Source organism: Dreissena polymorpha, chromosome 10 (genome assembly GCF_020536995.1).
Source record: "Dreissena polymorpha isolate Duluth1 chromosome 10, UMN_Dpol_1.0, whole genome shotgun sequence".
NCBI classification, from domain to species: domain Eukaryota; kingdom Metazoa; phylum Mollusca; class Bivalvia; order Myida; family Dreissenidae; genus Dreissena; species Dreissena polymorpha.
Window position 1 is genome coordinate 10,471,442 of NC_068364.1, and position 24,914 is coordinate 10,496,355.

Sequence of the window (24,914 nt, forward strand, 5' to 3'; positions counted from 1 at the left end):
AACTAATCTACGGTATTGGTTTATCGAAAAGTTTCCTTGAAAAGTAAAGTGTGTACCCCGTACCACAATCGGTGACCTTGGATAACACAGGAGCGGAGGACTACTGTTGTTGGTAAAAACTAAATATGAACTGCGTATTAAGATTTTTGTGTTATGATTTGTTCATCTTAATTAAGGGGCATTTAATACATATTTTCATACATCGAACAAGTTTGTCGTTTACCTCAATTAGTCGTTAATAAACGGCAAAGTCGTATGACATTTCGTCACTCGGCCGATTACCATTAGCCTTGGGTTTCCAAGTTTCGTTTTACCATGTGCGGTATTAGGTATAAATGGAGCTTATTGCTTAATGAACAGCATGCACATTTAAAATACATAAGTTTTTTAATCTTTGATCGGACTATGTACAAATGTATAATGACGTTGTAGCAGTTGACTAGGTATCGTTCAAATACCTCTTCTTGAATCTCCCCTCTTTTCGAACCCTTCATTTTTTTACATTTCATACCCATGCGCGTTTTTTGTGTGTAAGTAATTTGTTTACGCCGACACGCATGTAGCGGCAAATCAACAAAAAGGTGTTAAAAACCTGTAGAATAAGTAGATTAATCATAAAACACGTAAAAATCATTGTATTCCTTAATGCTTTTTACATATGTAATGATTTTCATTGAAAAAACTTATAAAAACATGGTCTTATTTTCAATCTCAACTTTGCTCGACAATTTACACAAAATTGCTGCTCAGCCTGCTGTAAAAAGTCACATGACCATGGTCAAATCATGGGGCTTATTTATTTTTAATGCCTCGGTGTACACTGAACAGAAGGGTTCGAAAGCAGGTACTCGTTGTTTGGGCGGCATTGATAGTTTTATGTGATCGGATGGTGCTGGAAACTTGCAAAAAAACTGTTATCAACAGAGGATTAACATAACAATGAAAGTTGCCAGCCATGTTGAAACAAGTTATTTATCAAAAAGAGTTCCTATTAATATGTTTCACTATTTTCAATCTTATATCATCACTTTTTTTGACGTGTGAAAAATTAAAGAGGTTTGAAAGATAGTTCGTCCATGATACATATAAACGGACTCCCAGAGCCTTTTATAGTGTTTGTTATGACAGCTCTGGGACTCCATATGCAACCCTTCATTAAAACAACCCCAATTCTCTGCAGCTGATCAGAGCTCCAGATAAGGATTTGTGAAATTAGTAATGGTCCTGCCACTGACAGAAAGACAAGGAGTAACGCTTAAAATCAATTAGTACCTGTACTACCATATCCAAAAATACAGGTAGTACTGTACTACCCGTGTTCTTGGATATTGAAGGGTGTATAACTGACTTTACAGAAACATTTGCAGCAATTATAATTAATATATGTAGCTTCTTAAACAGTTATTGTATTAGGTTTTCCATTCTGAATTATGATGCAAATACAACTACACATTAAAACGCATGACTTATACTATTTCTTCATTTTTCTTGACAAGAAAACACAAGCCAGCTAGTAAGCTAAGTAAATGAACACTTATTTCACTGTCTCGTCCGTTTTGCATCGTGTTTTCTAACGTTTTAAGCCACTGATACAATCAAATTGTTTAATATTGGGGCGATAATGTCTTTTTCTGGGTTTACCGATTTAATGTCAGGATGGTTAGACGACACCGTATGTAGTCATTATATGACAACAAAGTGTTGTTTTGAACCGCTCTCGGTTAAGCCGGCATTCCATTGCGCGCAGACATATTGTTTTTGACGGATTTACAAGTTACAGGAAATCACGCGACAGAATAGACATTTCGATATGAACCCAGTCTGCAACTTATCGGTAATTTAAATTAACGAAAAGCGCCGTAAGATTAGAGACCAACAAATCACGCCGCGCTGACACAGACGTATCGGTACGGCCAGATTTTTTTCGTAATTGCGTAAAATGGATATTAAAGTCGTTATTGTACGTCCAGTTTATAAAAATAAATGCGTAAATCTTCATGAAAAAGGTGTATTTACGGCTGTACGGCCCTTGTCTGGAGCTCTGAGCTGATCATTGCACTTCACTGAACTGACGTCTTTCGTGACAAAAAGGGGCAAGTATTCCATAAACTTCAAAAACACATTAAATTTACCTCAATTGCAACCTACGGAAGTTATTCATTGCATGCACCCTTAAAAAACACGACAATGATTCAACACACTATCACGATGATATTTTTATGCTCCCAGTAGGGTGGCATATAGCAGTTGAACTGTCCGTCAGTATGTCAGTCTGTCCGTCCGTCCAAAAAAAAACTTTAATGTTGGCCATAACTTTTGCAATATTGAAGATAGCAACTTGATATTTGGCATGCATGTGTATCTCATGAAGCTGCACATTTCCAGTGGTGGAAGTTCAAGGTAAAGGTCATCCTTCAAGGTCAAATTATTTTTTTTATTTCAAAGCAGCGCAGTAGGGGGCATTGTGTTTCTGAGGAACACATCTCTTGTTCGTTAAAATTTGGAACAGTGTAAATATTCTACATCTGTTAGACATTGTTTTCAACTGAAGCTATATATAATATCACCATGTGCAAAAGATTGTTGTACTGGGACCTAATCAATAGCAACACTTTTAGTCAGCAACATTGAGACTGTATAATGATGTAACTGTTCAAGGCTATATCTCAAATACGCTACAAGATTTCAACTTGAAACTTAATGGGTGTGTAGATATCAATGAAGAGAATTGCATGTCATAATATCAATTACCCCAGCGATTTTCCTTGTCCAATTGGGAAAAGTACCCGTACCGGTCCAATTGGGAAAAATCGAGTCGTGAAAACCTCAAAATTGGGAAAAATCGAGTCGTGAAAACCTCAAATTGGGAAATTGGTGTATTTGATTTTTTGCTCCCAAATACTTTAAAATTGATAACCAAGTGTTTTCAAGCTGTCAATATTATATAAACCTAGGTTCAAGCTATAGAGCTGCAAAGGGAAACTAACTAAATGTTGCTTAAAAAAAAAAAATTTTTTTTTTTTTTTTTTTACCTTTAATTGGGAATTTAAGGACAGCAATTGGGAAATTTGTATTTTTTTCGTAATTGGGAAAGTGCCGTTTACCGGTACTTTATAAAGAAGGAGGAAAATCGCTGTACCCTAAACTTAATTATTACATATTTATTATTACCCTACACTTAATGATTATATTGTATATCAAGGGTTTTGCACCCATCCATAAACTAAGTTTATTGGACAGGGAATATCAGTTCAACGAATTTGCTTGTTTTATGCTTATTTTTGAGTGAAAGTTAAAAATCCGAGTACAAAACACATTCCCTGAACAGATCCTGTTGCCATCTCAAATTTTCTGGATTTTTATTGATTGTTAATTACACAATTTATGACAGATTTCCTTTCATGTGTTTTCCAGCTTGTTCAAAGATGGCTCCACCAACATACGCAGATCTTGGAAAGGCAGCTAAAGACCTCTTTAGCAAAGGATTCAGTAAGTCATATATAGCTTCATTGGTAGTAGTTATTATGCCCCCCTTCGAAGAAGAGGGGGTATATTGCTTTGCTCATGTCGGTCTGTAGGTCGGTCGGTCCGTCCACCAGGTGGTTGTCAGACGATAACTCAACGCTTGGGCCTAGGATCATGAAACTTCATAGGTACAGTACACTCCACGCGTTTTCCCCCAAAAACGCGCTCCCTCCGCGGGTTTTTTTCTGCTAGCGAGTGTTCACGCGGCGTTGGAAGAGCGAGGTGAACTCGATAAAACGCTCGGCGTTACGCCGCGTTCGCTAATTCCCGCGGCGTGTATTACTTTAGGCTAGTCGGTAAATGCAGACACTTTCCGTTCTTATCAGTGATCGCCGCGCAACGCCGCGTTAGCAGTGTGCTACTGGGCATGCCAAAAAATAAAAACATTGTTATAATAAATTGTTTAAATACTGTAGTACATGTATAAAAAAGATAATTGTATAGAAAATTAATACGTATTAAAATTGTTTTTTAATTCACAGGTACGTCTACAATATGAAATAGTCTAATATAATACATTTGACAAATTAATATTTAAATCAAAACACATATGACACAAGAATAAATGTTCCGTAAAATTTCCAAATGAGAATAATAATTTGTAATCCGAAACACACTACGATTTTTAGTTGTTAACACGACGTTTACAAATGCTTCCAATATACAGTCATCATTAGATTTCCCGACAAAAGCGCGCGAAAATTATGCTGCAATGTACAAGGTCAAGGTACAATGTATACTCCTGCAAAGCGTGCGTGTATTGATTTTTTTATACAAACTTTGTAGCGCAGAGAACATTGAATTTTGTTGATTTCGGTTAAAAGTTTCTTTGGTATTTATTCACGAAATTATATCGCGAATAAGTTGATATTTCCTCTAAAATAATTTCAAATCTAACACGCCGAATCTTTATCGTTACGGTATTTTAGTAGAGTAATTATTTTAACACTAATTGTATTATAAACGGATTAAAGAAGACATCTGGGCGGAACTGGATTTTAACTGTTTGACGTTATGAAAACACGCAAAGCTTGTCTACTGACCTATTGTGTAGACTGCTGTCTGCGGTGTTTTGACAAAAGGGATTAACATGTGTGAATGTCACTCTGCCGATTTGGTCCATAATTACTGGTAAACATTGTTTAGAATGTCGACGCAACAAGAATACAACTGTGAATATTAAATGCAATTATCAACTCAATAGTTACCACCTTTTAGCAATCAATGGAATAACCTACAAACAAAGAGAAAATCAATGCATTAGCGAGCAGAGAATTGACTTTGTTCCGCCAATTAAAACCATTCCTTATGCATTCGTTGAACGTGTTTACTTGAGTAAGTTATGCCTTTAGACAGGAAGCGGCTTTTCTTTGATTACGTCAAACTGTCAATTCACACAGATTTGCGAGATTTTTAAGGTCCTTGGTCATTTGTATACATGTTCAGTATAGAAAATCACCTGCTAACATGAAAACTTTGGATTAAATTATCAAAATAAAAACAATATTGCAAACTGTGTTTATATTAATTGGTAAGTATTAATTAAAAGACGACGTTTTGTGTGTCGTAAATCAACGAGTTTTCTATACAACAACAACTTCTTCTACGACCACGTCGGGATCGATCTATCTTGGTTGTTTTTATACGCCCGTATAAAATACGGGACGTATTATGTGAAACCCCTTGGCGGCGGGCGGCGGGCGGAAGGCATTACTTTGTCCGGACTCTAATTCAAATTGTATTCATCCGATCTTCACCAAACTTGGTCAGCAGTTGCATCTAGTTGATATCTAGGCCAAGTTCGAATATGGGTCATGCCGGGTCAAAAACTAGGTCATAGGGTCAATAAGTGCATTTTCAAAGGGGCCACTTTGTCCGGACTCTATTTCAAATTGTATTCATCCGATCTTCACCAAACTTGGTCAGCAGTTGCATCTAGTTGATATATAGGCCAAGTTCGAATATGGGTCATGCCGGGTCAAAAACTAGGTCATAGGGTCAATTAGTGCATTTTCAACGGCGCCACTTTGTCCGGACTCTAATTCAAATTGTATTCATCCGATCTTCACCAAACTTGGTCAGTAGTTGCATCTAGTTGATATCTAGGTCAAGTTCGAATATGGGTCATGCCGGGTCAAAAACTAGGTCACAAGGTTACTTAGTGCATTTCAAGCATTTAGCATGGTGTCCGCTCTCTAATTGAAGTAGTTTGCATCTGATCATCACCTAATTTGGTCAGAAGTTGAGTCTAGATGATATGTAGATCAAATTCGAATATGGGTCATGCCGGGTCAAAAACGAGGTCACGATCGGACACATAATGAATTTCAAGCATTTAGCATGGTGCCCGCTCTCTAATTGAAGTAGTTTTCATTTGATCTTCACCAAATTTAGTCAGATGTTACATCTAAATGATATCTAGGTCAAGTTCAAATATGGGTCATGCCGGGTCAATAACTAGGTCTCGAGGTCACTTAGTGCATTTCAAGCATTAAGCATGGTGTCCAAAACCTCCGAACGGGCGTATCTTGTGACAGTTTGGCACTCTTGTTTTTAATTGTAAATATTATACTACATGTACATGTATGTAATTGTAATAAATGTAATTTTATTTGAAAATCAGGAATCAACAAAATAAAATTGATCGTTATCTCGTAAAACGCGGAGTTTCCCCCGCGTTGCCAATGCGGAGGGCCGCCGCGTCGGCTTATCAGTTTTGCCGATCGTTAACCGCCGCGTCCAAAATCATGCAAACGCCGCGTCTAGCGGGATTTTCTTAATCTCCCTCCAGGTCGAAACCCGCGGAGTATGGAGGGAAATTGGGGAAAACGCGTGGAGTGTACTGTACATTGATCATGACTTGCAGATGACCCCTATTGATTTTGAGGTCACTAGGTCAAAGGTCACGGTGACCCGAAATAGTAAAATGGTTTCCGGATGATAACTCAAGAACGCATACGCCTAGGATCATGAAACCTCATGGGTAGATTGATCGTGACTCGCAGATGACCCCTATTGATTTTGAGGTCACTAGGTTAAAGGTCAAGGTCACGGTGACCCGAAATAGTAAAATCGTTTCCGGATGATAACTCAAGAACGCATACGCCTAGGATCATGAAACTTCATGGGTAGATTGATCATGACTCGCAGATGAACCCTATTGATTTTGAGGTCACTAGGTCAAAGGTCAAGGTCACGGTGATCGAAATAGTAAAATGATTTTCGGATGATAATTCAAGAACGCATATGCGTAGGATCATGAAACTTCATAGGTACATTGATCATGACTCGCAGATGACCCCTATTGATTTTCAGGTCACTAGGTCAAAGGTCAAGGTCACGGTGACCCGAAATAGTAAAATGATTTTCGGATGATAACTCAAGAACGCTTTTGCCTAGGATCATGACACTTCATAGGTACATTGATCGTGACTTGCAGATGACCCCTATTGATTTTCAGGTCACTAGGTCAAAAGTCAAGGTCACAGTGACAAAATTCTTATCCACACAATGGCTGCCAGTACAACGGACAGCCCATATGGGGGGCATGCATGTTTTACAAACAGCCCTTGTGTTAGATAAGCTCTTACATGACTTACTACCTTATTCAACGACCAGGATGCAGTTAACTTCTTGTGTAAAATAAGCTCTTACAAGACTAACTACCGGTACAACATAATTATGCCCCCCTTCGAAGAAGAGGGGGTATATTGCTTCGCTCATGTCGGTCGGTCTGTCGGTCGGTCCGTCCACCAGGTGGTTGTCAGATGATAACTCAAGAACGCTTAGGCCTAGGATCATGAAACTTCATAGGAACATTGACCATGACTCGCAGATGACCCCTATTGATTTTGAGGTCACTTGGTCAAAGGTCAAGGTCACAGGTGAAGGTCACAGTTACTGGAAATAGGCATTTTAAGGATTTAGCATGGTTCAAACAAGGGAAACAACTACCGTTTATGCATGTTCTTTTTGTTACAGCATTTGCCTTCCTTGCAATTTATTTAAATTTTACCAGTGGTGGTGGTGGCGGTGGCGGTGGCCAATGTTCCACCACCCACCACCACTACCCACCTTTGATCACAGTGACAAAAAACGTATTCAGACAATGGCTGCTACTACAACTTATAGCCCATATGGGGGGCATGCATGTTTTACAAACAGCCCTTGTTAAAAGTTTGTTTTTTTCCCTACCAAGTTCAATATGACAGTTTTGTAAATGGTCTCAATGTCAGTGTTAAGTCAAGTGACATGTGTTTTGCTTTTTGGCAGACTTTGGTTTCCACAAGGTTGAGGTGAAGACGAAGACAGACAATGGCGTGAAGTTCACAACTAAGGGCAGTCACAGCAAGGAGACTGACAGGCTGTCAGGAGAGCTTAACACTGAATACAAATATGATGAATATGGTAAGTGGCACGTGAAGATATTGATAATATTCATGAATATGATTTCTTGTCGTTCATCGTTTTCAAACTTGTTTTACAATTAGTTCTTAACTATGCTGTATCTCTTAAACCACAACCATTACTGCGATGACAGGGTGATCATTCTTCCTCGAATTTTTTTTTTCATGAACCATCTCATCAGTCTATGCTGTAATTTTAATCAATTTTTGAAGGAAACAATATTGACTTATGACTGCATTTATGATAAATTTATGTAAAATCAAATTTGGACCTTAAGACAGTTTTTTTACCATTTTGAGAATGGGGTGGGTCCTTTTTGATTTTCGGAAATATGTAATTTTGATTTAAGTGTGCTTTATTCAGTTATAGAGTATACTATAGGAGTAGTAATATTTGAGTTATAATGATGAAGTTAGTTTTCAAGAACTCATGTGATCAAGCCTAATATTGATTCTGATGAATGTCTTGGTATCAGTAAAACTGTTGAGTTGTGGACAGGATATGGTATTCACGTTGTAACTTGAAACTTTTGTGACTGTGTGATGTATGCATTTAAGTTCACAATTATACTTTAGTTCATATTTGACTGTAGGTCTGACATTCAAGGAGACTTGGACCACTGAAAACAAACTGTCCACAGAGGTCACTGTTGAAGATCAGCTTGCTAAGGGCTTGAAGCTGACCTTTGATACGTCTTTTGAGCCACAGACATCGTACGTAATTCACATAGATTATTTCTTCTAAAAAATATCTAAATATCCATTTCAAACTCATATTAATGAATTTATTTTAGTATCTAGAAATGAAATTGTATGTTTTTCATCTCCATTAATTGAACAATTCCTGTATATTTATAACCAGGACTTCTCATGTCAATCACATACAAACACTGTGTAAAGTAAAAATTTTCTGTACAAAACTTCTCTATTAATTTATGAAGTCCATTCCTTCTGAATGTCTTTTGTCTTTGAATGGACTAAGGTAAACACATTGTCAATCAAAGCCTGTTGATTTGTCAATTGAGGACCTTTGTTAAGTACTAGTAATGTAAATTGCTCAATTATTTTTACAAGGTTGTTCTTGTGCAGACTGGCTTGATATGTGTTTGTGGTGTGTGATAAGTCTAGAGCCAGTATTCACCAGCACACTCTTATGTTAGGTTAGAGAACGAAGAATAGACTTGCTTTTGAAAAAAATGTGTCTGTAGCTCATTGCAGTGTTTTTTTCCTTCTTTGGACAGGTCCGGTAAACGGACCCGTTCCCAATGACCTACGGACCCATTCCCAAAATGAACCAGACCCGTCCCAATTGCCGAAAAAATACAAAAAAATCCCAATCAAAATTGAGTAAACAATCCCCGAAAATGCCAACTTGACGTATTTCGAGACCGTTATATTTTTTGGCCGATTTGACTTCTCAATCAATGACTGGTTTAAACATTTAACGTTTATTCGTACATTAAAAACGTGTATGTTATCATTTTTATACTCACAAGTCCTAAAACTACACAATAGACATTGAGAAAACACATTTCCTTGATTAGATATAAATTATCCGAGTAGTATTAAATTGCTACGTCATGACCTTCGACACTGCAAATGGGGGACGTATTGTAAGTGTAACATTCAACCGGCGTTCAATTCAAAGCTGTCGATTCAAATTACAAGTAATGGTGATTCAATAATTGAGAAAGCATTTACTGGATTTAACAAACGTTTGATAAGGTTTTTTAAACCAGATAACAACATGGAAAATTTGGATTATTAAAGTTAAACAGGTAAGGCAACTTAAGTGTACATATTTCGGATATGTATAGTATTCGGATAAACAGTAATAGATGTACTAGATGCCCCATGCATTAAGGTTGTGTTTTGTTACAAAAGCAGTCATAGGAATAATGATAATATAGTGATGATAAATACGTGATGAAAAGGTGCTACCGGTAAATATTTTAAATTACTTAAATGTTTTAAATATCGTAAAAAGTTTGGCATCTGTTTCGTCCACCAATTCCCCTCTGTACACTGCAACAAAAATAAGCACTTAGTGCTCAGATAAGGCTTTGCAGCCTGCGGGTGTCTGGACTCTCATCAGCCCAGAAAGACACCATTCTTGATATATTTAAAGGAGATAAAAACAGAGAACTCTGTACCAATCTGTGTTCTGATAGCATGTTGTTGTTTGTGCAAGACTGTGAATGAAAGTTAATGTTGATTTCCTGTGTCATTTAAAGCTGACAAAAGTTAAACAAAATCATATTAATACCATTCTCCAATTGGTACAATTCACAACTTGATTTTTCCCAATTTGAAGATTTCGCGACTTGTTTTTTCCCAATTTGGTGATTACACGAAGCGAAAAATTCCCAATGGCATGGGTACCGAACCCGTTCCCAATTGGGTGAAAAAAATCACTGTCATTGTGATCATACTATGTCGGGCGTCATGTTGTGTGACAGTGTGTGTGGTCAATTTTAGTACTGAGGTCAGGTTTGAATCTTGTTTGCATTTGTTAAAAAAAGGAGGTCACCAGGTCAAATTTCGACAATTGTTTTTGTTCAAACTCTGGTGAGTGTTTCAGGGCCATCATGGCCCTCTTGTTTTGAATGTGCAATACCATGTGAAGTGTAACACTTGACAATTTCATTTAGCCACTCATGCAACTATTAAATTATGAATAAAATGTGTGAATTTTTTCTAATATTTGTGAACAAAGCCTAAACAATTTTGATTAAAGTATAAAGGTTCTCTATGTGACTGGTTGTCATAAATGGCTCAAGAACAAAAATGTTTGTTTTCTTTCAGTAAGAAATCTGGTGTAGTGAAGATGGGTTACAAGAATGACCATCTCAACTTAACTAGTGACTGTAACTTCGACTTTGCAGGACCAACCATTAATGCTGCTCTTGTTCTTGCGTAAGTAACTAAAAATAATTATTAAATGCTTCTAGATTGGATGATGAAATACTAAAAACCTATGAACATCCTCCAGTCATTTGTATGCCCCCTTTTATTGGGGGAGGGGGGAAATTAAAGATTCACAGTCCAAATTTTTTTTAAACGTTTGCTGAATGAAACTTTACAAATATATAAACCAGCATGTGAACTTGTGCTCCATATTTGTATTTTGAATACACTGTAACTCCAATATAGTGCGGTCCGTTATAACGCTGTGTCCAATATAACGCGGGGGGGGGGGGGGGGGGGGGGGTCCTTGGATCACGTTTTTTCTCCAACCTTCCATTTCTGACTCAAATCCATGTTATGCAACTCTCAGAAAATTCAAAGAAGCCGGCGATCACAGCTTGATTGCTTTATCCGTCCGTTTAACTGATTTTTATCGATTAGAGGTTAAACGACACTCGACAGCTTATTGGTGTTAATCTGTTGTGTAATGTCAATAAAGGTGTGAAAACTGGCTAGTCCGTGTTTATTACATGTATTCCCTATCAGAGCGGTTCAGTGCGCTAATTTCAATAAGGCAAGTGCAAGGGGAATTATTATCAAATTAAAGTTATTTAAAACGATTACCTGTTTATGTTTTGTATTGATCGTGTATTGTATTTCATTGTATAAACTATGCCTGTGTGTGTTATTGTTTATTATATGCTACACATGCTTGATAAATAAAAATATCTGTGTGTGTGTTTAATGTTTCAGTACGTATATGAAAAAGAAATGAAAAAATCCTGCGTTTTATTTACATGTTAATGCAGTGTAATAGGTAACAGAGATGCACTTAAATTTGTGCCCGTTATCAGAAATCCACGGAAAGCACGTTTTTTACATGCTGCGTATGACGCAATAAAATATTTCTTTGTACATGTATCGTATTGCATTCAATCTAAATTTAATTCGCTTGTCCAATGAAAGCTGTGTCTCATAATGCCCTGTACTAATTTTTCTGAAAAATGGCGTAGGCATATGAATTAGTTTACGAAATTCGTAAACATATTTCTTGTCATAAATGTTTTACATTATTTTTTCGTAAGTGATGTTGTAATTATATTTGATTATCGGATAAATGTGCACATTAGAAAAGCGGTATGTATACTGTTATCGTTCAATTCAGTTTATATGCATGTATTTGCGGATGACAACACAGCATGACAATACACAAGACCTATATTATAGGCTATACTTTACCTGTTTTTATAGCCCCCGTAAATAAATTAGCTCAAAACTTATAATGCTGTCCGTTTTTAACGCTGTTGCGTGGCTTGGACCCCGTCATCCGCGTTATATTGGAGTTACAGTGTAATAATTCACTGACTTTTTTCCTAAATGCAATAGGATTCTGAACTTATTTTTGGTGTGTGAGTCTACCTACATGACTCCTTTTTTAGCTCATCTATTTTTAGCTCACCTGAGCACAACGTGCTCTTGGTGAGCTATTGTGATCGCCTTTTGTCCGTTGTGCGTCAACATTTACCTTGTTAACACTCTAAAGGTCACATTTATTGTCCAACCTTCATGAAACTTGGTGAGAACATGTGTCTCAATAATATCTTGGACGAGTTCGAAAATGGTTCCGGTTGGTTGAAAAACATGGCCGCCAGGGGGCGTGGCAGTTTTCCTTATATGGCTATAGTAAAACCTTGTTAACACGCTAGAAATCACATTTTTTGTCCAATCTGCATAAAACTTGGTGGGAACATGTGTCCCAATAAAATCTTGTACAAGTTCAAAAATTGTTCCTGTTGGATGAAAAACATGGCCGCCAGGGGGCGTGGCAGTTTTCCTTATATGGTTATTGTAAAACCTTGTTAACACTCTAGAAGTCACATTTTTTGTCCAATCTTCATGAAACTTTTGTCAGAACATGTGTGCCAATAATATCTTGGACGAGTTCGAAAATGGTTCCGGTTGGTTGAAAAACATGGCCGCTAGGGAGTGGGCAGTTTTCCTTATATGGCTATAGTAAAACCTTGTTAACACTCTAGAAATCACATTTTTAGTCCAATCTTCATGAAACTTGGTCAAAACATGTGTCCCAATAATATCTTGGACGAGTATTTACTACAAAACCTTGTTAACACTCTAGAAGTCACATTTATTATCCAATCTTTATGAAACTTGATCAGAACATTTGTTACAATAGCTCGAGTGAGTTTGAAAATGGTTATGGTTCGTTGAAAAACATGGCCGCCAGGGGGGGGGGTCAGTTGTCCTTATATGGCTATAGTGAAAACTTGTTGACACTATATTAGCCACATTTATTGGCCAATCTTCATGAAACTTGGTCAGAACATTTGTCCCAATGAAATTTTGCCAGAAATTGAAGCCAGGTCATATGAGCTCAAAAACTAGGTCACAAGGTCAAATAAAAAAAAAACATGTTAAAAGTCACTTTTTTGGTCCAAAATAATCTTCATGAATCAGCTTGCATTTTTTTTTCAGAATAGTCTAGTTCCTTTGGCTTTCAGGTGAGCGCCTAAGGGCCTAATGGCCCACTTGTTTCAGAAAAAAAATTATGATCTATTGTCATCACCTTGGCGTCGGCTTCCGGTTAAGTTTTGCGTTTAGGTAAACTTTTCTCATAAAGTATCAATGCTGTTGCATTCAAACTTGGTACACTTACTTACTATCATGATGGGGACTGGGCAGGCAAAGTTAGATAATTCTGGCTTGCATTTTGACAGAATTATGTGCCCTTTTTATGTCCCCCACTATAGTAGTGGGGGACATATTGTTTTTGCCCTGTCTGTTGGTCTGTTGGTTGGTTGGTTGGTTGGTTTGCGCCAACTTTAACATTTGCAATAACTTTTGCAATATTGAAGATAGGAATTTGATATTTGGCATGCATATGTATCTCATGGAGCTGCACATTTTGAGTGGTGAAAGGTGAAGGTCAAGGTCATCCTTCAAGGTCAAAGGTCAAATATATGGGTCAAAATCGCTCATTTAATGTACACTTTTGCAGTATTTCAATATTCAAGATAGCAACTTGATATTTGGCATGCATGTGTATCTCATGGAGCTGCACAATTTGAGTGGTGAAAGGTCAAGGTCATCCTTCAAGGTCAGATGTCAAATATATGTGGCCAAAATCGCTCATTTTATGAGTACTTTTGCAATATTGAAGATAGCAACTTGATATTTGGCATGCATGTGTATCTCATGGAGCTGCACATTTTGAGTGGTGAAAGGTCAAGGTCATCCTTCAAGGTCAGAGGTCAAATATATGTGGCCCAAATCGCTAATTTTATGAAAACTTTTGCAATATTGAAGATAGCAACTTGATATTTGGCATGCATGTGTATCTCATGGAGCTGCACATTTTGAGTGGTGAAAGGTCAAGGTCAAGGTCATCCTTCAAGGTCAAATATATGGGTCAAAACTGCTCATGTAATAGAACTTCTGCAATATTGAAGCTAGCAATTTTATATTTGAAATGCATGTGTATCTCATGGAGCTGCACATTTTAAGTGGTAAAGGGTCAAGGTCAAGGTCATCCTACAAGGTCAAACGTCATATAGGGGGACATTGTGTTTCACAAACACATCTTGTTATACTTAGAAAATTGAAAATTTTGGTTAAGTTTTGTTTTAAGGTCCATTTTATTCCTTAAGTATCAAAGCTATTGCTTTCATACTTGCAACACTTACTAACTATCGTAAGGGGACTATGCAGGCAAAGTTATGTAACTCTGACTGGCATTTTGACGGAATTATGTGCCCTTTTTATACTTAGAAAATTGAAAATTTGGTTAAGTTTTGTGTTTAGGTCCACTTTTTTCCTAAAGTATCAAAGCCATTGCTTTCATACTTGGAACACTTACTTACGATCGTAAGGGGACTGTGCAGGCAAAGTTATGTAACTCTGACTGGCATTTTGACAGAATTATGGGCCCTTTATACTTGAAAATTTGGTTTAGATTGTGTTTTGGTCCACTTAACCCCTAAAGTATCATAGATATTGCTTTCATACTTGGAACACTCGGAAACTATCATAAGGGGACATTAAAGGACAAGTTGCATAACTCTGGTTGTCATTTTTACCCAATTATGGCCCTTTTTTGACTTACTAACTTTGAATATATGGTTACATTTTGTGTTTAGATTCACTTTAATTCTAAAGTATCAAGGCTATTGCTTTTAAACTTTAAATACTTTCATGCTATAATGAGGGTACTGTACCTGGCAAGTTGAATTTTACCTTGACCTTTGAATGACCTTGAATCTCAATGTCAAATTATAAAATTTTGCTAAAATTGCCATAACTTCTTTATTTATGATTAGATTCAATTGATACTTTGACAAAACAACTCTTACCTAACATACCACTATTGACTCTGTCCAAACCATCCCCCAAATCCCCCCGTATTTTTTTTATTTTATTATAGATCATCTAATAAATGACCACCACACCCTCACACTATACCCCCCCCCCCCCCCCCACCACCACCACGTCAAAAAAATCATGGCATATACCAGTTGAACTGTCCATCAGTATGTCAGTCAGTCTGTCTGTCAGTCCGAAAAAAACTTTAACATTGGCCATACCTTTTTCACTTTTTAAAATAGCAACTTGATAATTGGCATGCATGTGTATCTCATGGAGCTGCACATTTTGAGTGGTGAAAGGTCAAGGTCATCCTTCAAGGTCAAATGTCAAATTTATGGTGTCTGTCCGAAAACTTGAACATTGGCCATAACTTTTTCAATATTGAAGATAGCAACTTGATATTTGGCATGCATGTGTATTTTATGGAGCTGAACATTTTGAGTGGTGAAAGGTGAAGGTCATCCTTCAAGGTCAAATGTCAAATATATGGCGTCTGTCCGTCCGAAAACTTTAACATTGGCCATAACTTTCTAATATTGAAGATAGCAACTTGATATTGGGCATGCATGTGTATCTCATGAAGCTGCACATTTTGAGTGGTGGAAGTTCAAGGTCAATGTCATCCTTCAAGGTAAAAAAAAATATAATTCAAAGCAGTGTTCTCATAAAGCTGCACATTTTGAGTGGTGGAAGTTCAAGGTCAAGGTCATTCTTCAAGGTCAAGGTCATCCTTCAAGGTCAAAGGTAAAAAAAATCAAAGCGGCGTTATCATGAAGCTGCACATTTTTTAGTGGTGTAGGTTCAAGGTCATCCTTCAAGGTCAAGGTCATCCTTCAAGGTCAAAGGTCAAACAAAATATTTAAAAAATCAAAGGTAAAAAAATAAAATATTTCAAAGCAGCCTTCTCATAAAGCTGCACATTTTGAGTGGTGGAAGTTCAAGGTCAAGGTCATCCTTCAAGGTCAAAGGTAAAAAAATTAATATAATAATAATTTCAAAGCGGCGAAATAGGGGGCATTGTGTTTCTGACAAACACATCTCTTGTTTTTTTCAAACATGGTTAAAAAACACAAATATATATTTTTATGCCCCCCTTCGAAGAAGAATGGGTATATTGCTTTGCCCATGTTGGTCGGTTGGTCTGTCGGTCGGTCCGTCCACCAGGTGGTTTCCGGATGATAACTCAAGAACGCTTAGGATCATGAAACTTCATAGGTACATTGATCATGACTCACAGATGACCCCTATTGATTTTGAGGTCACTAGGTCAAAGGTCAAGGTCACTGTGACCCGAAATAGTAAAATGGTTTCCGGATGATCACTCAAGCAGTGCTCCAGCTAGGATTTGAAAAGGGCAGGGGGGCTTTTTTGTCAAAAGGGCACTTTCGACGTGCAGTATTTTGTCAAAAGGGCACTTTTGACGCGCAGTATTTTGTGAAAAGGGCACGTACGAGCGCGCAGGTGTTTCTGGAATGCTTCCTATTGCATGTGAATTTATATGTTATAAATAATTGTATTATTCCCATTATTATTAAACCATTCAGTATAATGTCTACAATGAGGATTAAAGTAATTACAATGTAATAAGAGATTTATGAATAATCATATGTAAAAAAAAAAAAAAATTTTTTTTTTTTTTTTTTTTTGGGGGGGGGGGGGCAGGGCGGAGGTTCGGGAGGGCAGGGCGCGGCGCCCTTTGATTTAGGCCTAGCTGGAGCACTGCTCAAGAATGCATATGCCTTGGATCATGAAACTACATAGGTAGATAGATCATGACTCGCAGATGACCCCTATTGATTTTGAGGTCAGTAGGTCAAAGGTAAAGGTCATGGTGACCCGAAATAGTAAAATGGTTTCCAGATGATAACTCAAGAACACATATGCCTAGGATCATGAAACTTCATGGGTAGATTGATCATGACTGGCAGATGACCCCTATTGATTTTGAGGTCAAAGGTCAAGGTCACAGTGACCCGAAATAGTTAAATGGTTTCCGGATGATAACTCAAGAACACTTACGCCTAGGATCATGAAACTTCATAGGTACATTGATCATGACTTGCAGATGACCCATATTGATTTTCAGGTCACTTGGTCAAAGGTCAAGGTCACAGTGACCCGAAACAGTAAAATTGTTTCCGGATGATAACTCAAGAACGCTTTTGCCTAGGATCATGACACTTCATAGGTACATTGATCATGACTCGCAGATGACCCCTATTGATTTTCAGGTCACTAGTTATTATTTTATTTTTGAAATACCGTCCAACCATCCCACCCAAGAATCCCCCCCCCCCCCCCCCCCCCCAAAAAAAAAAAATTTTTTTTTTTTTTCATTTTTGGAAGATAATGTAATAAATGACCACACACCCACACTATACACCCCTCTTCACTCCACACCTCCATCCTTTGTGATTGAAATTGAGATAGGTCCCTACACCTTTAAAAAGAAAAATAGATGAGCTGTCTGCACCCGCAAGGCGGTGCTCTTGTTTTACCAAGTTACTGCCTTGGACATTTTCTCTAAAAATGACATATTTTTGGAAACATTTTCGTGGTTCCTTTCAACTTTGGATGTACCAAACTGGTTGGAACCAACAAGCCCTCTTCGAAGAAGGCAGCATGTAGCAGTCACTCTTTCTGTGCGTCTTTGCGGAACTTCCTGTCTTTGATATATTTCTTTGGTTGATGGATTTTGAAATAACTTGGTACAAGTAACAGAGTTGTGCAACATAAACTTATTCTGCAAACATTCTAAAGAACTGTTACAAACTTGGATCAATAAAGTAAGTAAGCTGGTCAGTCCTGAAAGAAATATGATTTTTAAATGAAAGGTCAAGGTCATGGGGACATGTTATGTTAAATAATCTCTTTATTAAATGTCCATTGACTTGGCTGCACATCAGGTGCATACAGGTTTAAGTGTAGGTTTTTTTATTGCCAAAATCCAGTCACTGTCACTGTGGTAGCAAATTTAAAAGCAAGAAGTCCTGAAGACAAGTATAGCAGTGCTCCAGTTAAGATTCATGTACAATTTGTTTGTTTGAATATTAGTTGTGGTAAATGTGTTCTCAGTTTGGATAGATAAGTTCTAGATAAGATAAAATATTTGTGTTAAAGAATTTCTACACATTCAAACTTAAAAAAGTAATTTAACCCTGTATTTAAATCCATCTCTATGTTTATGTTAAACACTCTAGATTTGTTTGTAAATGACATTTCATTACTAATGTTCAGTTTTAATCAAGTTGTATGTGTTTTTGTTTTATTTCATGTCATGTCTGGCCAGTTTATAATGTTATAAGCGATTTTTTGGCCCTTTTGGTAAAATTATGGGTACCATCACTATTGGGAAAAATTATCGCGAAAAAATACCGTTCGAGGAAAAAAAATTGCAGAATGTAATTCATGAGACGCTCCGTCTGCTCTAGGTACAACAACTTCCTTGCTGGCTACCAGATGGCGTTTGATACTAGCAAAAGTAAACTCTCTAAAAACAACTTCGCCCTTGGTTATTCTGCGGATGACTTCACTCTTAATGCCAATGTGTAAGTACAAAGCACATTTTAAGTGCAAAATTTTGCTTTGCATTAAACAATTTTTAGAATTTCAGATATTAAGTCATTTATTCAAACGTGATGCAAGAAGATTTTTCCAGACTCGTTGCTTTGATTATAAACATTATTCTATAAATGTATGTATTGGCTGAATTATCAAATGAATTGTATTTTATTGTAGATCATTTGTTTTGGTCAATATGTAATACAGAGTTGTTATAAGTTTTTTACTCCACACAGGAGATCTTGTTGAATGACATGTTTATGTTTCAGAAATGACCTTCAGGAGTTTCAGAGCTCCATCTTTCACAAGGTGAACCGCGACCTTGACCTAGGCATCCAGATGTCGTGGACGCAGGGGACGAATGCAACCAGCCTCGGTCTGGCGGGCAAGTACACCCTGGACAAGGACTCCAGCATCAGTGTAAGTCTACGTGGCCTGAAGTCTCTCACTGTGCAGTAGACAGATATGGGCATCAACAATGTAAAGATCTGTAAACACTGCCCAAAACTTGTACTCTATATTAAAACTTTCAACAACAAAAAGTGCCATATGAAGGTTAATTACAATAGGAAGATCCTAAAACAAGTAACATAAGTGTAAAAACCTTATAATACAAACATTCTGCAACTTTTTAGCATCTCAAAATTGTTTCAAAATGTCATCTTGTTTCATTTTACGGATGATCTCGGGTCAGGATATGATTCATTCAGTTTGTGTTATTTGCATAATTAAATTTTATGCAAGCTATCCCAGAAATCTGCAGCTGCTGTCATCTAATTCCAAAATTCATCTGTGCTTCAAATAAAAATTAGCATTTTGTATCTTGTTAAATCAATGTAACCAAACCAAATCTAGTGCTGAATTTTGGCTATTGCTATAAGGAACCCTGATTTTTTTATGGGTGAACTTAATTGTTCCAAGTATTTGTCGATTTTGAGCAATTTTGATCTTTTCACAGATTTTGACAGGTTTTGAAGTTAGTCATTAAATTCTTTAAATTGATAAATTTAAACATTGGAACTAAAGAGTTCCAGTATAAAACCAAAATAAAATTAAAGAAAGAAAAAAAGTAATCCACACCAAACCACTGACCCTAGGAGTAAAAGTATAGCGCTGAGACCACTCGACCATCCATTCTGACAAAAATATTATGGAATTTTATTTGTAATATTAACAATCCTCACAATGTCACAAAATATAACGTTTATAACAGAACTTTCCAAAATATAAAATCGTTTTGCATGTGTATAATGCTTTATAATTTTAAATTGTCAAAAGATGCATATGTTGGATATTTAAGAGCATGGTAAAAGTTCAGTATTATTGTTTCCTAGCAAAAATATACTTACAACAAAAATGTGCAAATCTGAAACAAATTACAATTTTGTCAATTTATCAAAATGTGAAAAGGTCCCTTTATTAACATATGAATTATTCATGAGAACTATGTCAATCGTAAATGGCTATCCGTGACGTTCACACACAAAAAACAAGCATTTTGCATCTTGTTAAATCAATGTTATCACACCAAATCTATGTTAAAATTTTGGCTTTCGGGATAAGGAACACTTGTTTTTTATGGGTAAACTTTATTTTACGAAGGATTTGTTGATTTTGAACAGTTACAGATCTTTTAGCTCTTCCCTAATCATTGGCTTGATTTTCATTTAATCTAAAATCACAAACATGCTGTGTGAAAAATTCTGGCTTACAGGAAAAGAGTTCATTATCACTTTATTATAACAAATGCAGAAATGTTTCTGTTGCTTTTTATACATAGGCAGGGGTGTCAATTTTCCGGATTATTCCGGAAATCCGGATTTGAGCCGTCCAGGGTTGATTTTGAGGTGAATGTAAATTCGTCCAGGGTTGATTTTGAGGTGAATGTAAATTCGATGAGTTTGTTTAAGGGGGGTGGGGGTAGGGACAAAATTCTTTTAGTGCGGGATCATTTCAGAACGAATATTGTTATAGCATCGTCGGCATTTCGGACATTTGCGCTTGGTACCGATTTAATTATTGATATCTGATTGGTAAGCGGCTGGCACTGACATAAGCAGTAACAAAGTAAAGCACTGCAATATCATATTTTAAAACAATATGTTAATCAAATTATATATTGACTGCGTATTTGCTAGGTTACTGGTTACTGGTTTTCATTTTTTGCAGTCAAACGATATGCATATTTTATTTCATTTGCAAATGATGTATCGGGACATGTTTTCGGACAGTCGTTTTCGGATACGGTATGGTTTGTCGATTTTAATTTAATTTTGAAGTTTTTAATATCATTTGTTTAGAATGACAAATACACATGCGGTGTTACGGATGGTTTGGTTTATAATATTTCGCATTGTACTCACCAGAAATTGCACCTAGAAAGACTATAAAAAAAGAACAATAAGCTAGGGCTCGGGGGGGGGGGGGGGCCTCTCTTCCCTTTATCCTAAGGCCTCAGACTCTCGGCTTAATTTTCCGGATTTCAAATTTGGGACAATTGACACCCCTGATAGGATCTTCTCTGATCTATATACTCCATATGTTTGGACTTGCTTTGTCATTTCAGGCCAAGGTTAACAACAAGGGACAGGTGGGCTTGGGATACTCGCAGAACATCAGATCAGGTAGGCACCCAGGAAATAGCTGGTGTTAACCTGTAACCAGTCTGAAAGGCATGGTTCATCGAATTTGTTTTAATTGTGTAAGCAAATCTGGTATTTGATAGTGGGCAAATTGCTCAAGGAAATGTGATGATAGTGCACTTCAATCTCATACAGTCAGGAATTTTTGATAAAAGTACCTGAGTTAAATTGGTAAATTCATGCCCTAAAATTGTCCTAAGTTGGGAAAAATTCTTTTTGCTTAATCATAAGTTCAACGATGAAATACAAAACAATAATTGCCATTATTGTGAAAGTTTTCCGGGTTAGACTAGAATCCCATTTTAGGGTGGGTTGGTAGGCACCCTATAGATAGCACGCAACAGTCGAAGTAACTCAATAAAAGCAATATGCATATTTTGCAATTGGAATATGGACTACTTTCATACCCATGAGAGGATTTGAAGGCCTGATGTTTCTACTTCTTTTTAGTCAAACAGTTTCCATCTGATCTCAATCAAACATTATCATTTAATAGACCCAAAATGAGTTCTCTTACTCTTAGTGCTTAAAGTGAGCTATTTTGATCACCCAATCATGCTGTGGGCATTGTGCATTGTCAACTGTTTGCTTGTTACCACTTACGAGGCCACATATTTCATCCACTATTGAAACTTGTCAATAATGTTTTTCTGGACAGTATTAAGGCCAAGTTTAACTATGGGTCATGTGTGTCAATAAACTGGGTCAAATGGTCGAATCTTGGAAAAACCTTGTTTTTGCTCACGAGGCAACGTTTATGACTTAATTGTGATGAAACATGTACAGTGTGTTTATCTTGATAATATCTAGGCAGAATTTTAATCTTCATTATGTGTTTAATAAAATTATGCACCAGGTCTCAACAATCTAAACAAAAAACGAATACCACTCTGCAGGGTACATTTATGACACAATCAAACATGGTCTGACTATTAATCTTGACCATATCGAGTTTGTATCTGGGCCAAGTAGTTACTTGGTCAAATCTGAAAATGACGTTGTTACTGCTCTAGAGGCCACATTTATGACTCATTCTTAATGCAATTAAGTCAGAATGTTGAACTTTACAACATCTAGGCCTATGTTGAATCTGGGGTTTGTGCAACAACAAAAAGAAGGTCACAATATATAAAATCTGAAAAAAACAAAGTTGGATTCTATTAAAGGCTAGTCGGTCAAGATCACTTGTTTAAATTTTAAAAATGGCATCTACTGAAAGCCCCATAAACATTCAAAGTCAACAAATATTTCATAACATATTTTGGAGGGAAAAAAAATCAGAGTTCCTTATAACAACAGCCAATATTTCAATGCTAGATGTGGTCTTGTAACATAGATTTAACGAGATACAAAATGTTCGTTTTTTATTTATTGTGTGAGATTGGCATCAGGCAGCTCGGGCAACTAGGTCGTGCTTCAGATGCTGGCGGAGTCGCGTTCGCTTGTAAATTTTCGGATATTGTCACGGGAAAATTCACATGGTATATATTATCTCTCAAAAAATTAAAACAATAATTTTGTATCTCATTAAATCCATGTTACCATACCACATTTAGCATTGAAATTTTGGGCTGGCTATTGCTTGAAGAAACACTGATTTTTTATGGGTAACTTTATTTAACAAAATGTTTTACAAAAGAAGACTTGGGCCCCCTAATTTTTTGCAAAAGTGGGTCGCGAACTGTTCAAAACTGTGAAAAAATTAGTTGCAAACTGTTAAAAATTGTGAAAATTGAGTCGCTATCTTCAAAAATATGAAAATATTAGTCACAAACTTCTTTAAATTGTGAAAATATGATTTGCAAAATTGTCAAATTTGTGAAAAACGGCAATTAGCTAAGAAGGAAAAAATGCCCTGGTTTTGGTTTTAAACTGAGTATATGTACCAGTAATATGACATTGTTTAAAGTATACTTTATATTTTGAGGTTGTTCATTTAACAGGATTATAATGGGTTACATTAGTAGGTGGACCAGTGCAATTTTTATAGTGTTCTTTGTTACACCTGTGAGTTATTGCTGACTATTTTCTTATGTATTTACTTTAAATTGAAAACGTATGTGTATTGTTTTATAGGAGTGAAGCTGACCCTGTCCACCATGTTGGAAGGGCTATCAGCTGGGGGTCGTCAGATCGGCATGGGACTGGAGTTTGACCTGTAACTCCCCAATACAACATCTAGTGATAACCCAACACTTTGAAGTGATGGCAGTGGGACTTTGTGTGAACAGACCAGAGATTCATGTTGCTTTTGTAACTGTTGTGTGTATATGTTTTTTGAGTAATTTTGTTTTATGCTTCGTGCTTTCTAATATGCCATAGATTAGTTCATTTGCAATAGTCACACAATTTTGATGAATACCAAGCATTTACCAAATGAACTGTGACTGCACCCACAGGGTTTAAGTCACTCCAATGTTGTGGATGTTTGCATGATCAGCAGTCATTATGCTGTCAGTCTTTTTATACAGAAGTGTATCCATTTATTTGTAATGTTTTTTTTATTTCAGTGTACATTAGTGATAGCTGTGTATAAGTGTATTGAAGTATCATGGACAAATAAGAAGTGTTACACATTGTTAAAGTTCTGTACGTTAAGGTTCCACTGCCGTTGGTTGGGAACGATTTCTGTTTTATTCAAAGCAAATATACCCATGTTGTATGTGTTTCTTTCTTGTTTTCAATTTTCTACAAAGTACAGTTGTACTGATCTTGAGTTAATCATAATATAAGACTAATTTAAGATGATACTAATTGTCAACTAACAAATTATGGATTTGATATTTGGAGAAGTAAATATATCAAATTACTGTTGTGTACTAGTCCACATCATACTGCTTAGTTTTGTGCTGAAGTGTAAAAAGTATAAGAAAAAAATTCTTTACACAATATTGTAGCATACGCCCGGAATTATGCATGTCATAAAATGTAGGTCATATTACTCATAAGCATGGGAGTTGTGCCCTACTTAATATCTTCTGTTGAACTTCCCGAATTGATAGTATAACATACATAACTAAATTCAATGTTTAATCAAAGCGCTGGAGGCACTACAGTTGTTTGCTCTTTGAACGTATTAAATATTACAGTCACAGGAAATGAAATTCGACTTGTTGACGTAGGCAAACAAATCGAACGGCAACAAAAAATGCAAACACCCATGTAATTTATTTTTAATTGTCTACGCTTTTCATTAGGTTCTTTAATTTCCATTCGCAGCAGTCTCCCGAAGCATCTTTTCCCATACAGCAATGAAAATAATAAGCAGAATAATGTTTACGTCTGAAGAAAGGTCTGAGAGAGGAACGAGAGCAAGAGATGATGATTAAGAGAAAGCACTGGGGGCCGACGAGGTCGGGTATATGTTTTACTACGAAAACATTGTTTAAATACACATGACATCGAGAACGGATAAGTCGAAAATTGTGTTTAAAACATGCAAGATTATGCTTTTCTAATAACAAAACTCTGAATTCAAGCACAATGACATTTC

The 24,914-nt window shown here is 36.5% G+C and overlaps 1 protein-coding gene and 1 long non-coding RNA gene across 2 annotated transcripts; both read left to right on the plus strand.

Annotated features, from left to right (window-relative positions):
- Positions 1-19: 19 nt before the first annotated feature.
- LOC127847500 (voltage-dependent anion-selective channel protein 1-like) lies at positions 20-24,087 on the plus strand. Its single transcript, XM_052379509.1, has 9 exons — positions 20-112; positions 3,415-3,489; positions 7,798-7,932; positions 8,525-8,645; positions 10,737-10,847; positions 18,650-18,766; positions 19,049-19,199; positions 21,346-21,403; positions 23,498-24,087. Exons 2-9 carry the CDS (start codon positions 3,426-3,428, stop codon positions 23,581-23,583), a joined length of 843 nt encoding a protein of 280 aa, XP_052235469.1. The 5' UTR covers positions 20-112; positions 3,415-3,425; the 3' UTR covers positions 23,584-24,087.
- LOC127847514 (uncharacterized) lies at positions 5,214-5,620 on the plus strand. Its single transcript, XR_008034004.1, has 2 exons — positions 5,214-5,358; positions 5,515-5,620. It is a non-coding gene; the product is annotated as an uncharacterized LOC127847514 (long non-coding RNA).
- Positions 24,088-24,914: the final 827 nt, after the last annotated feature.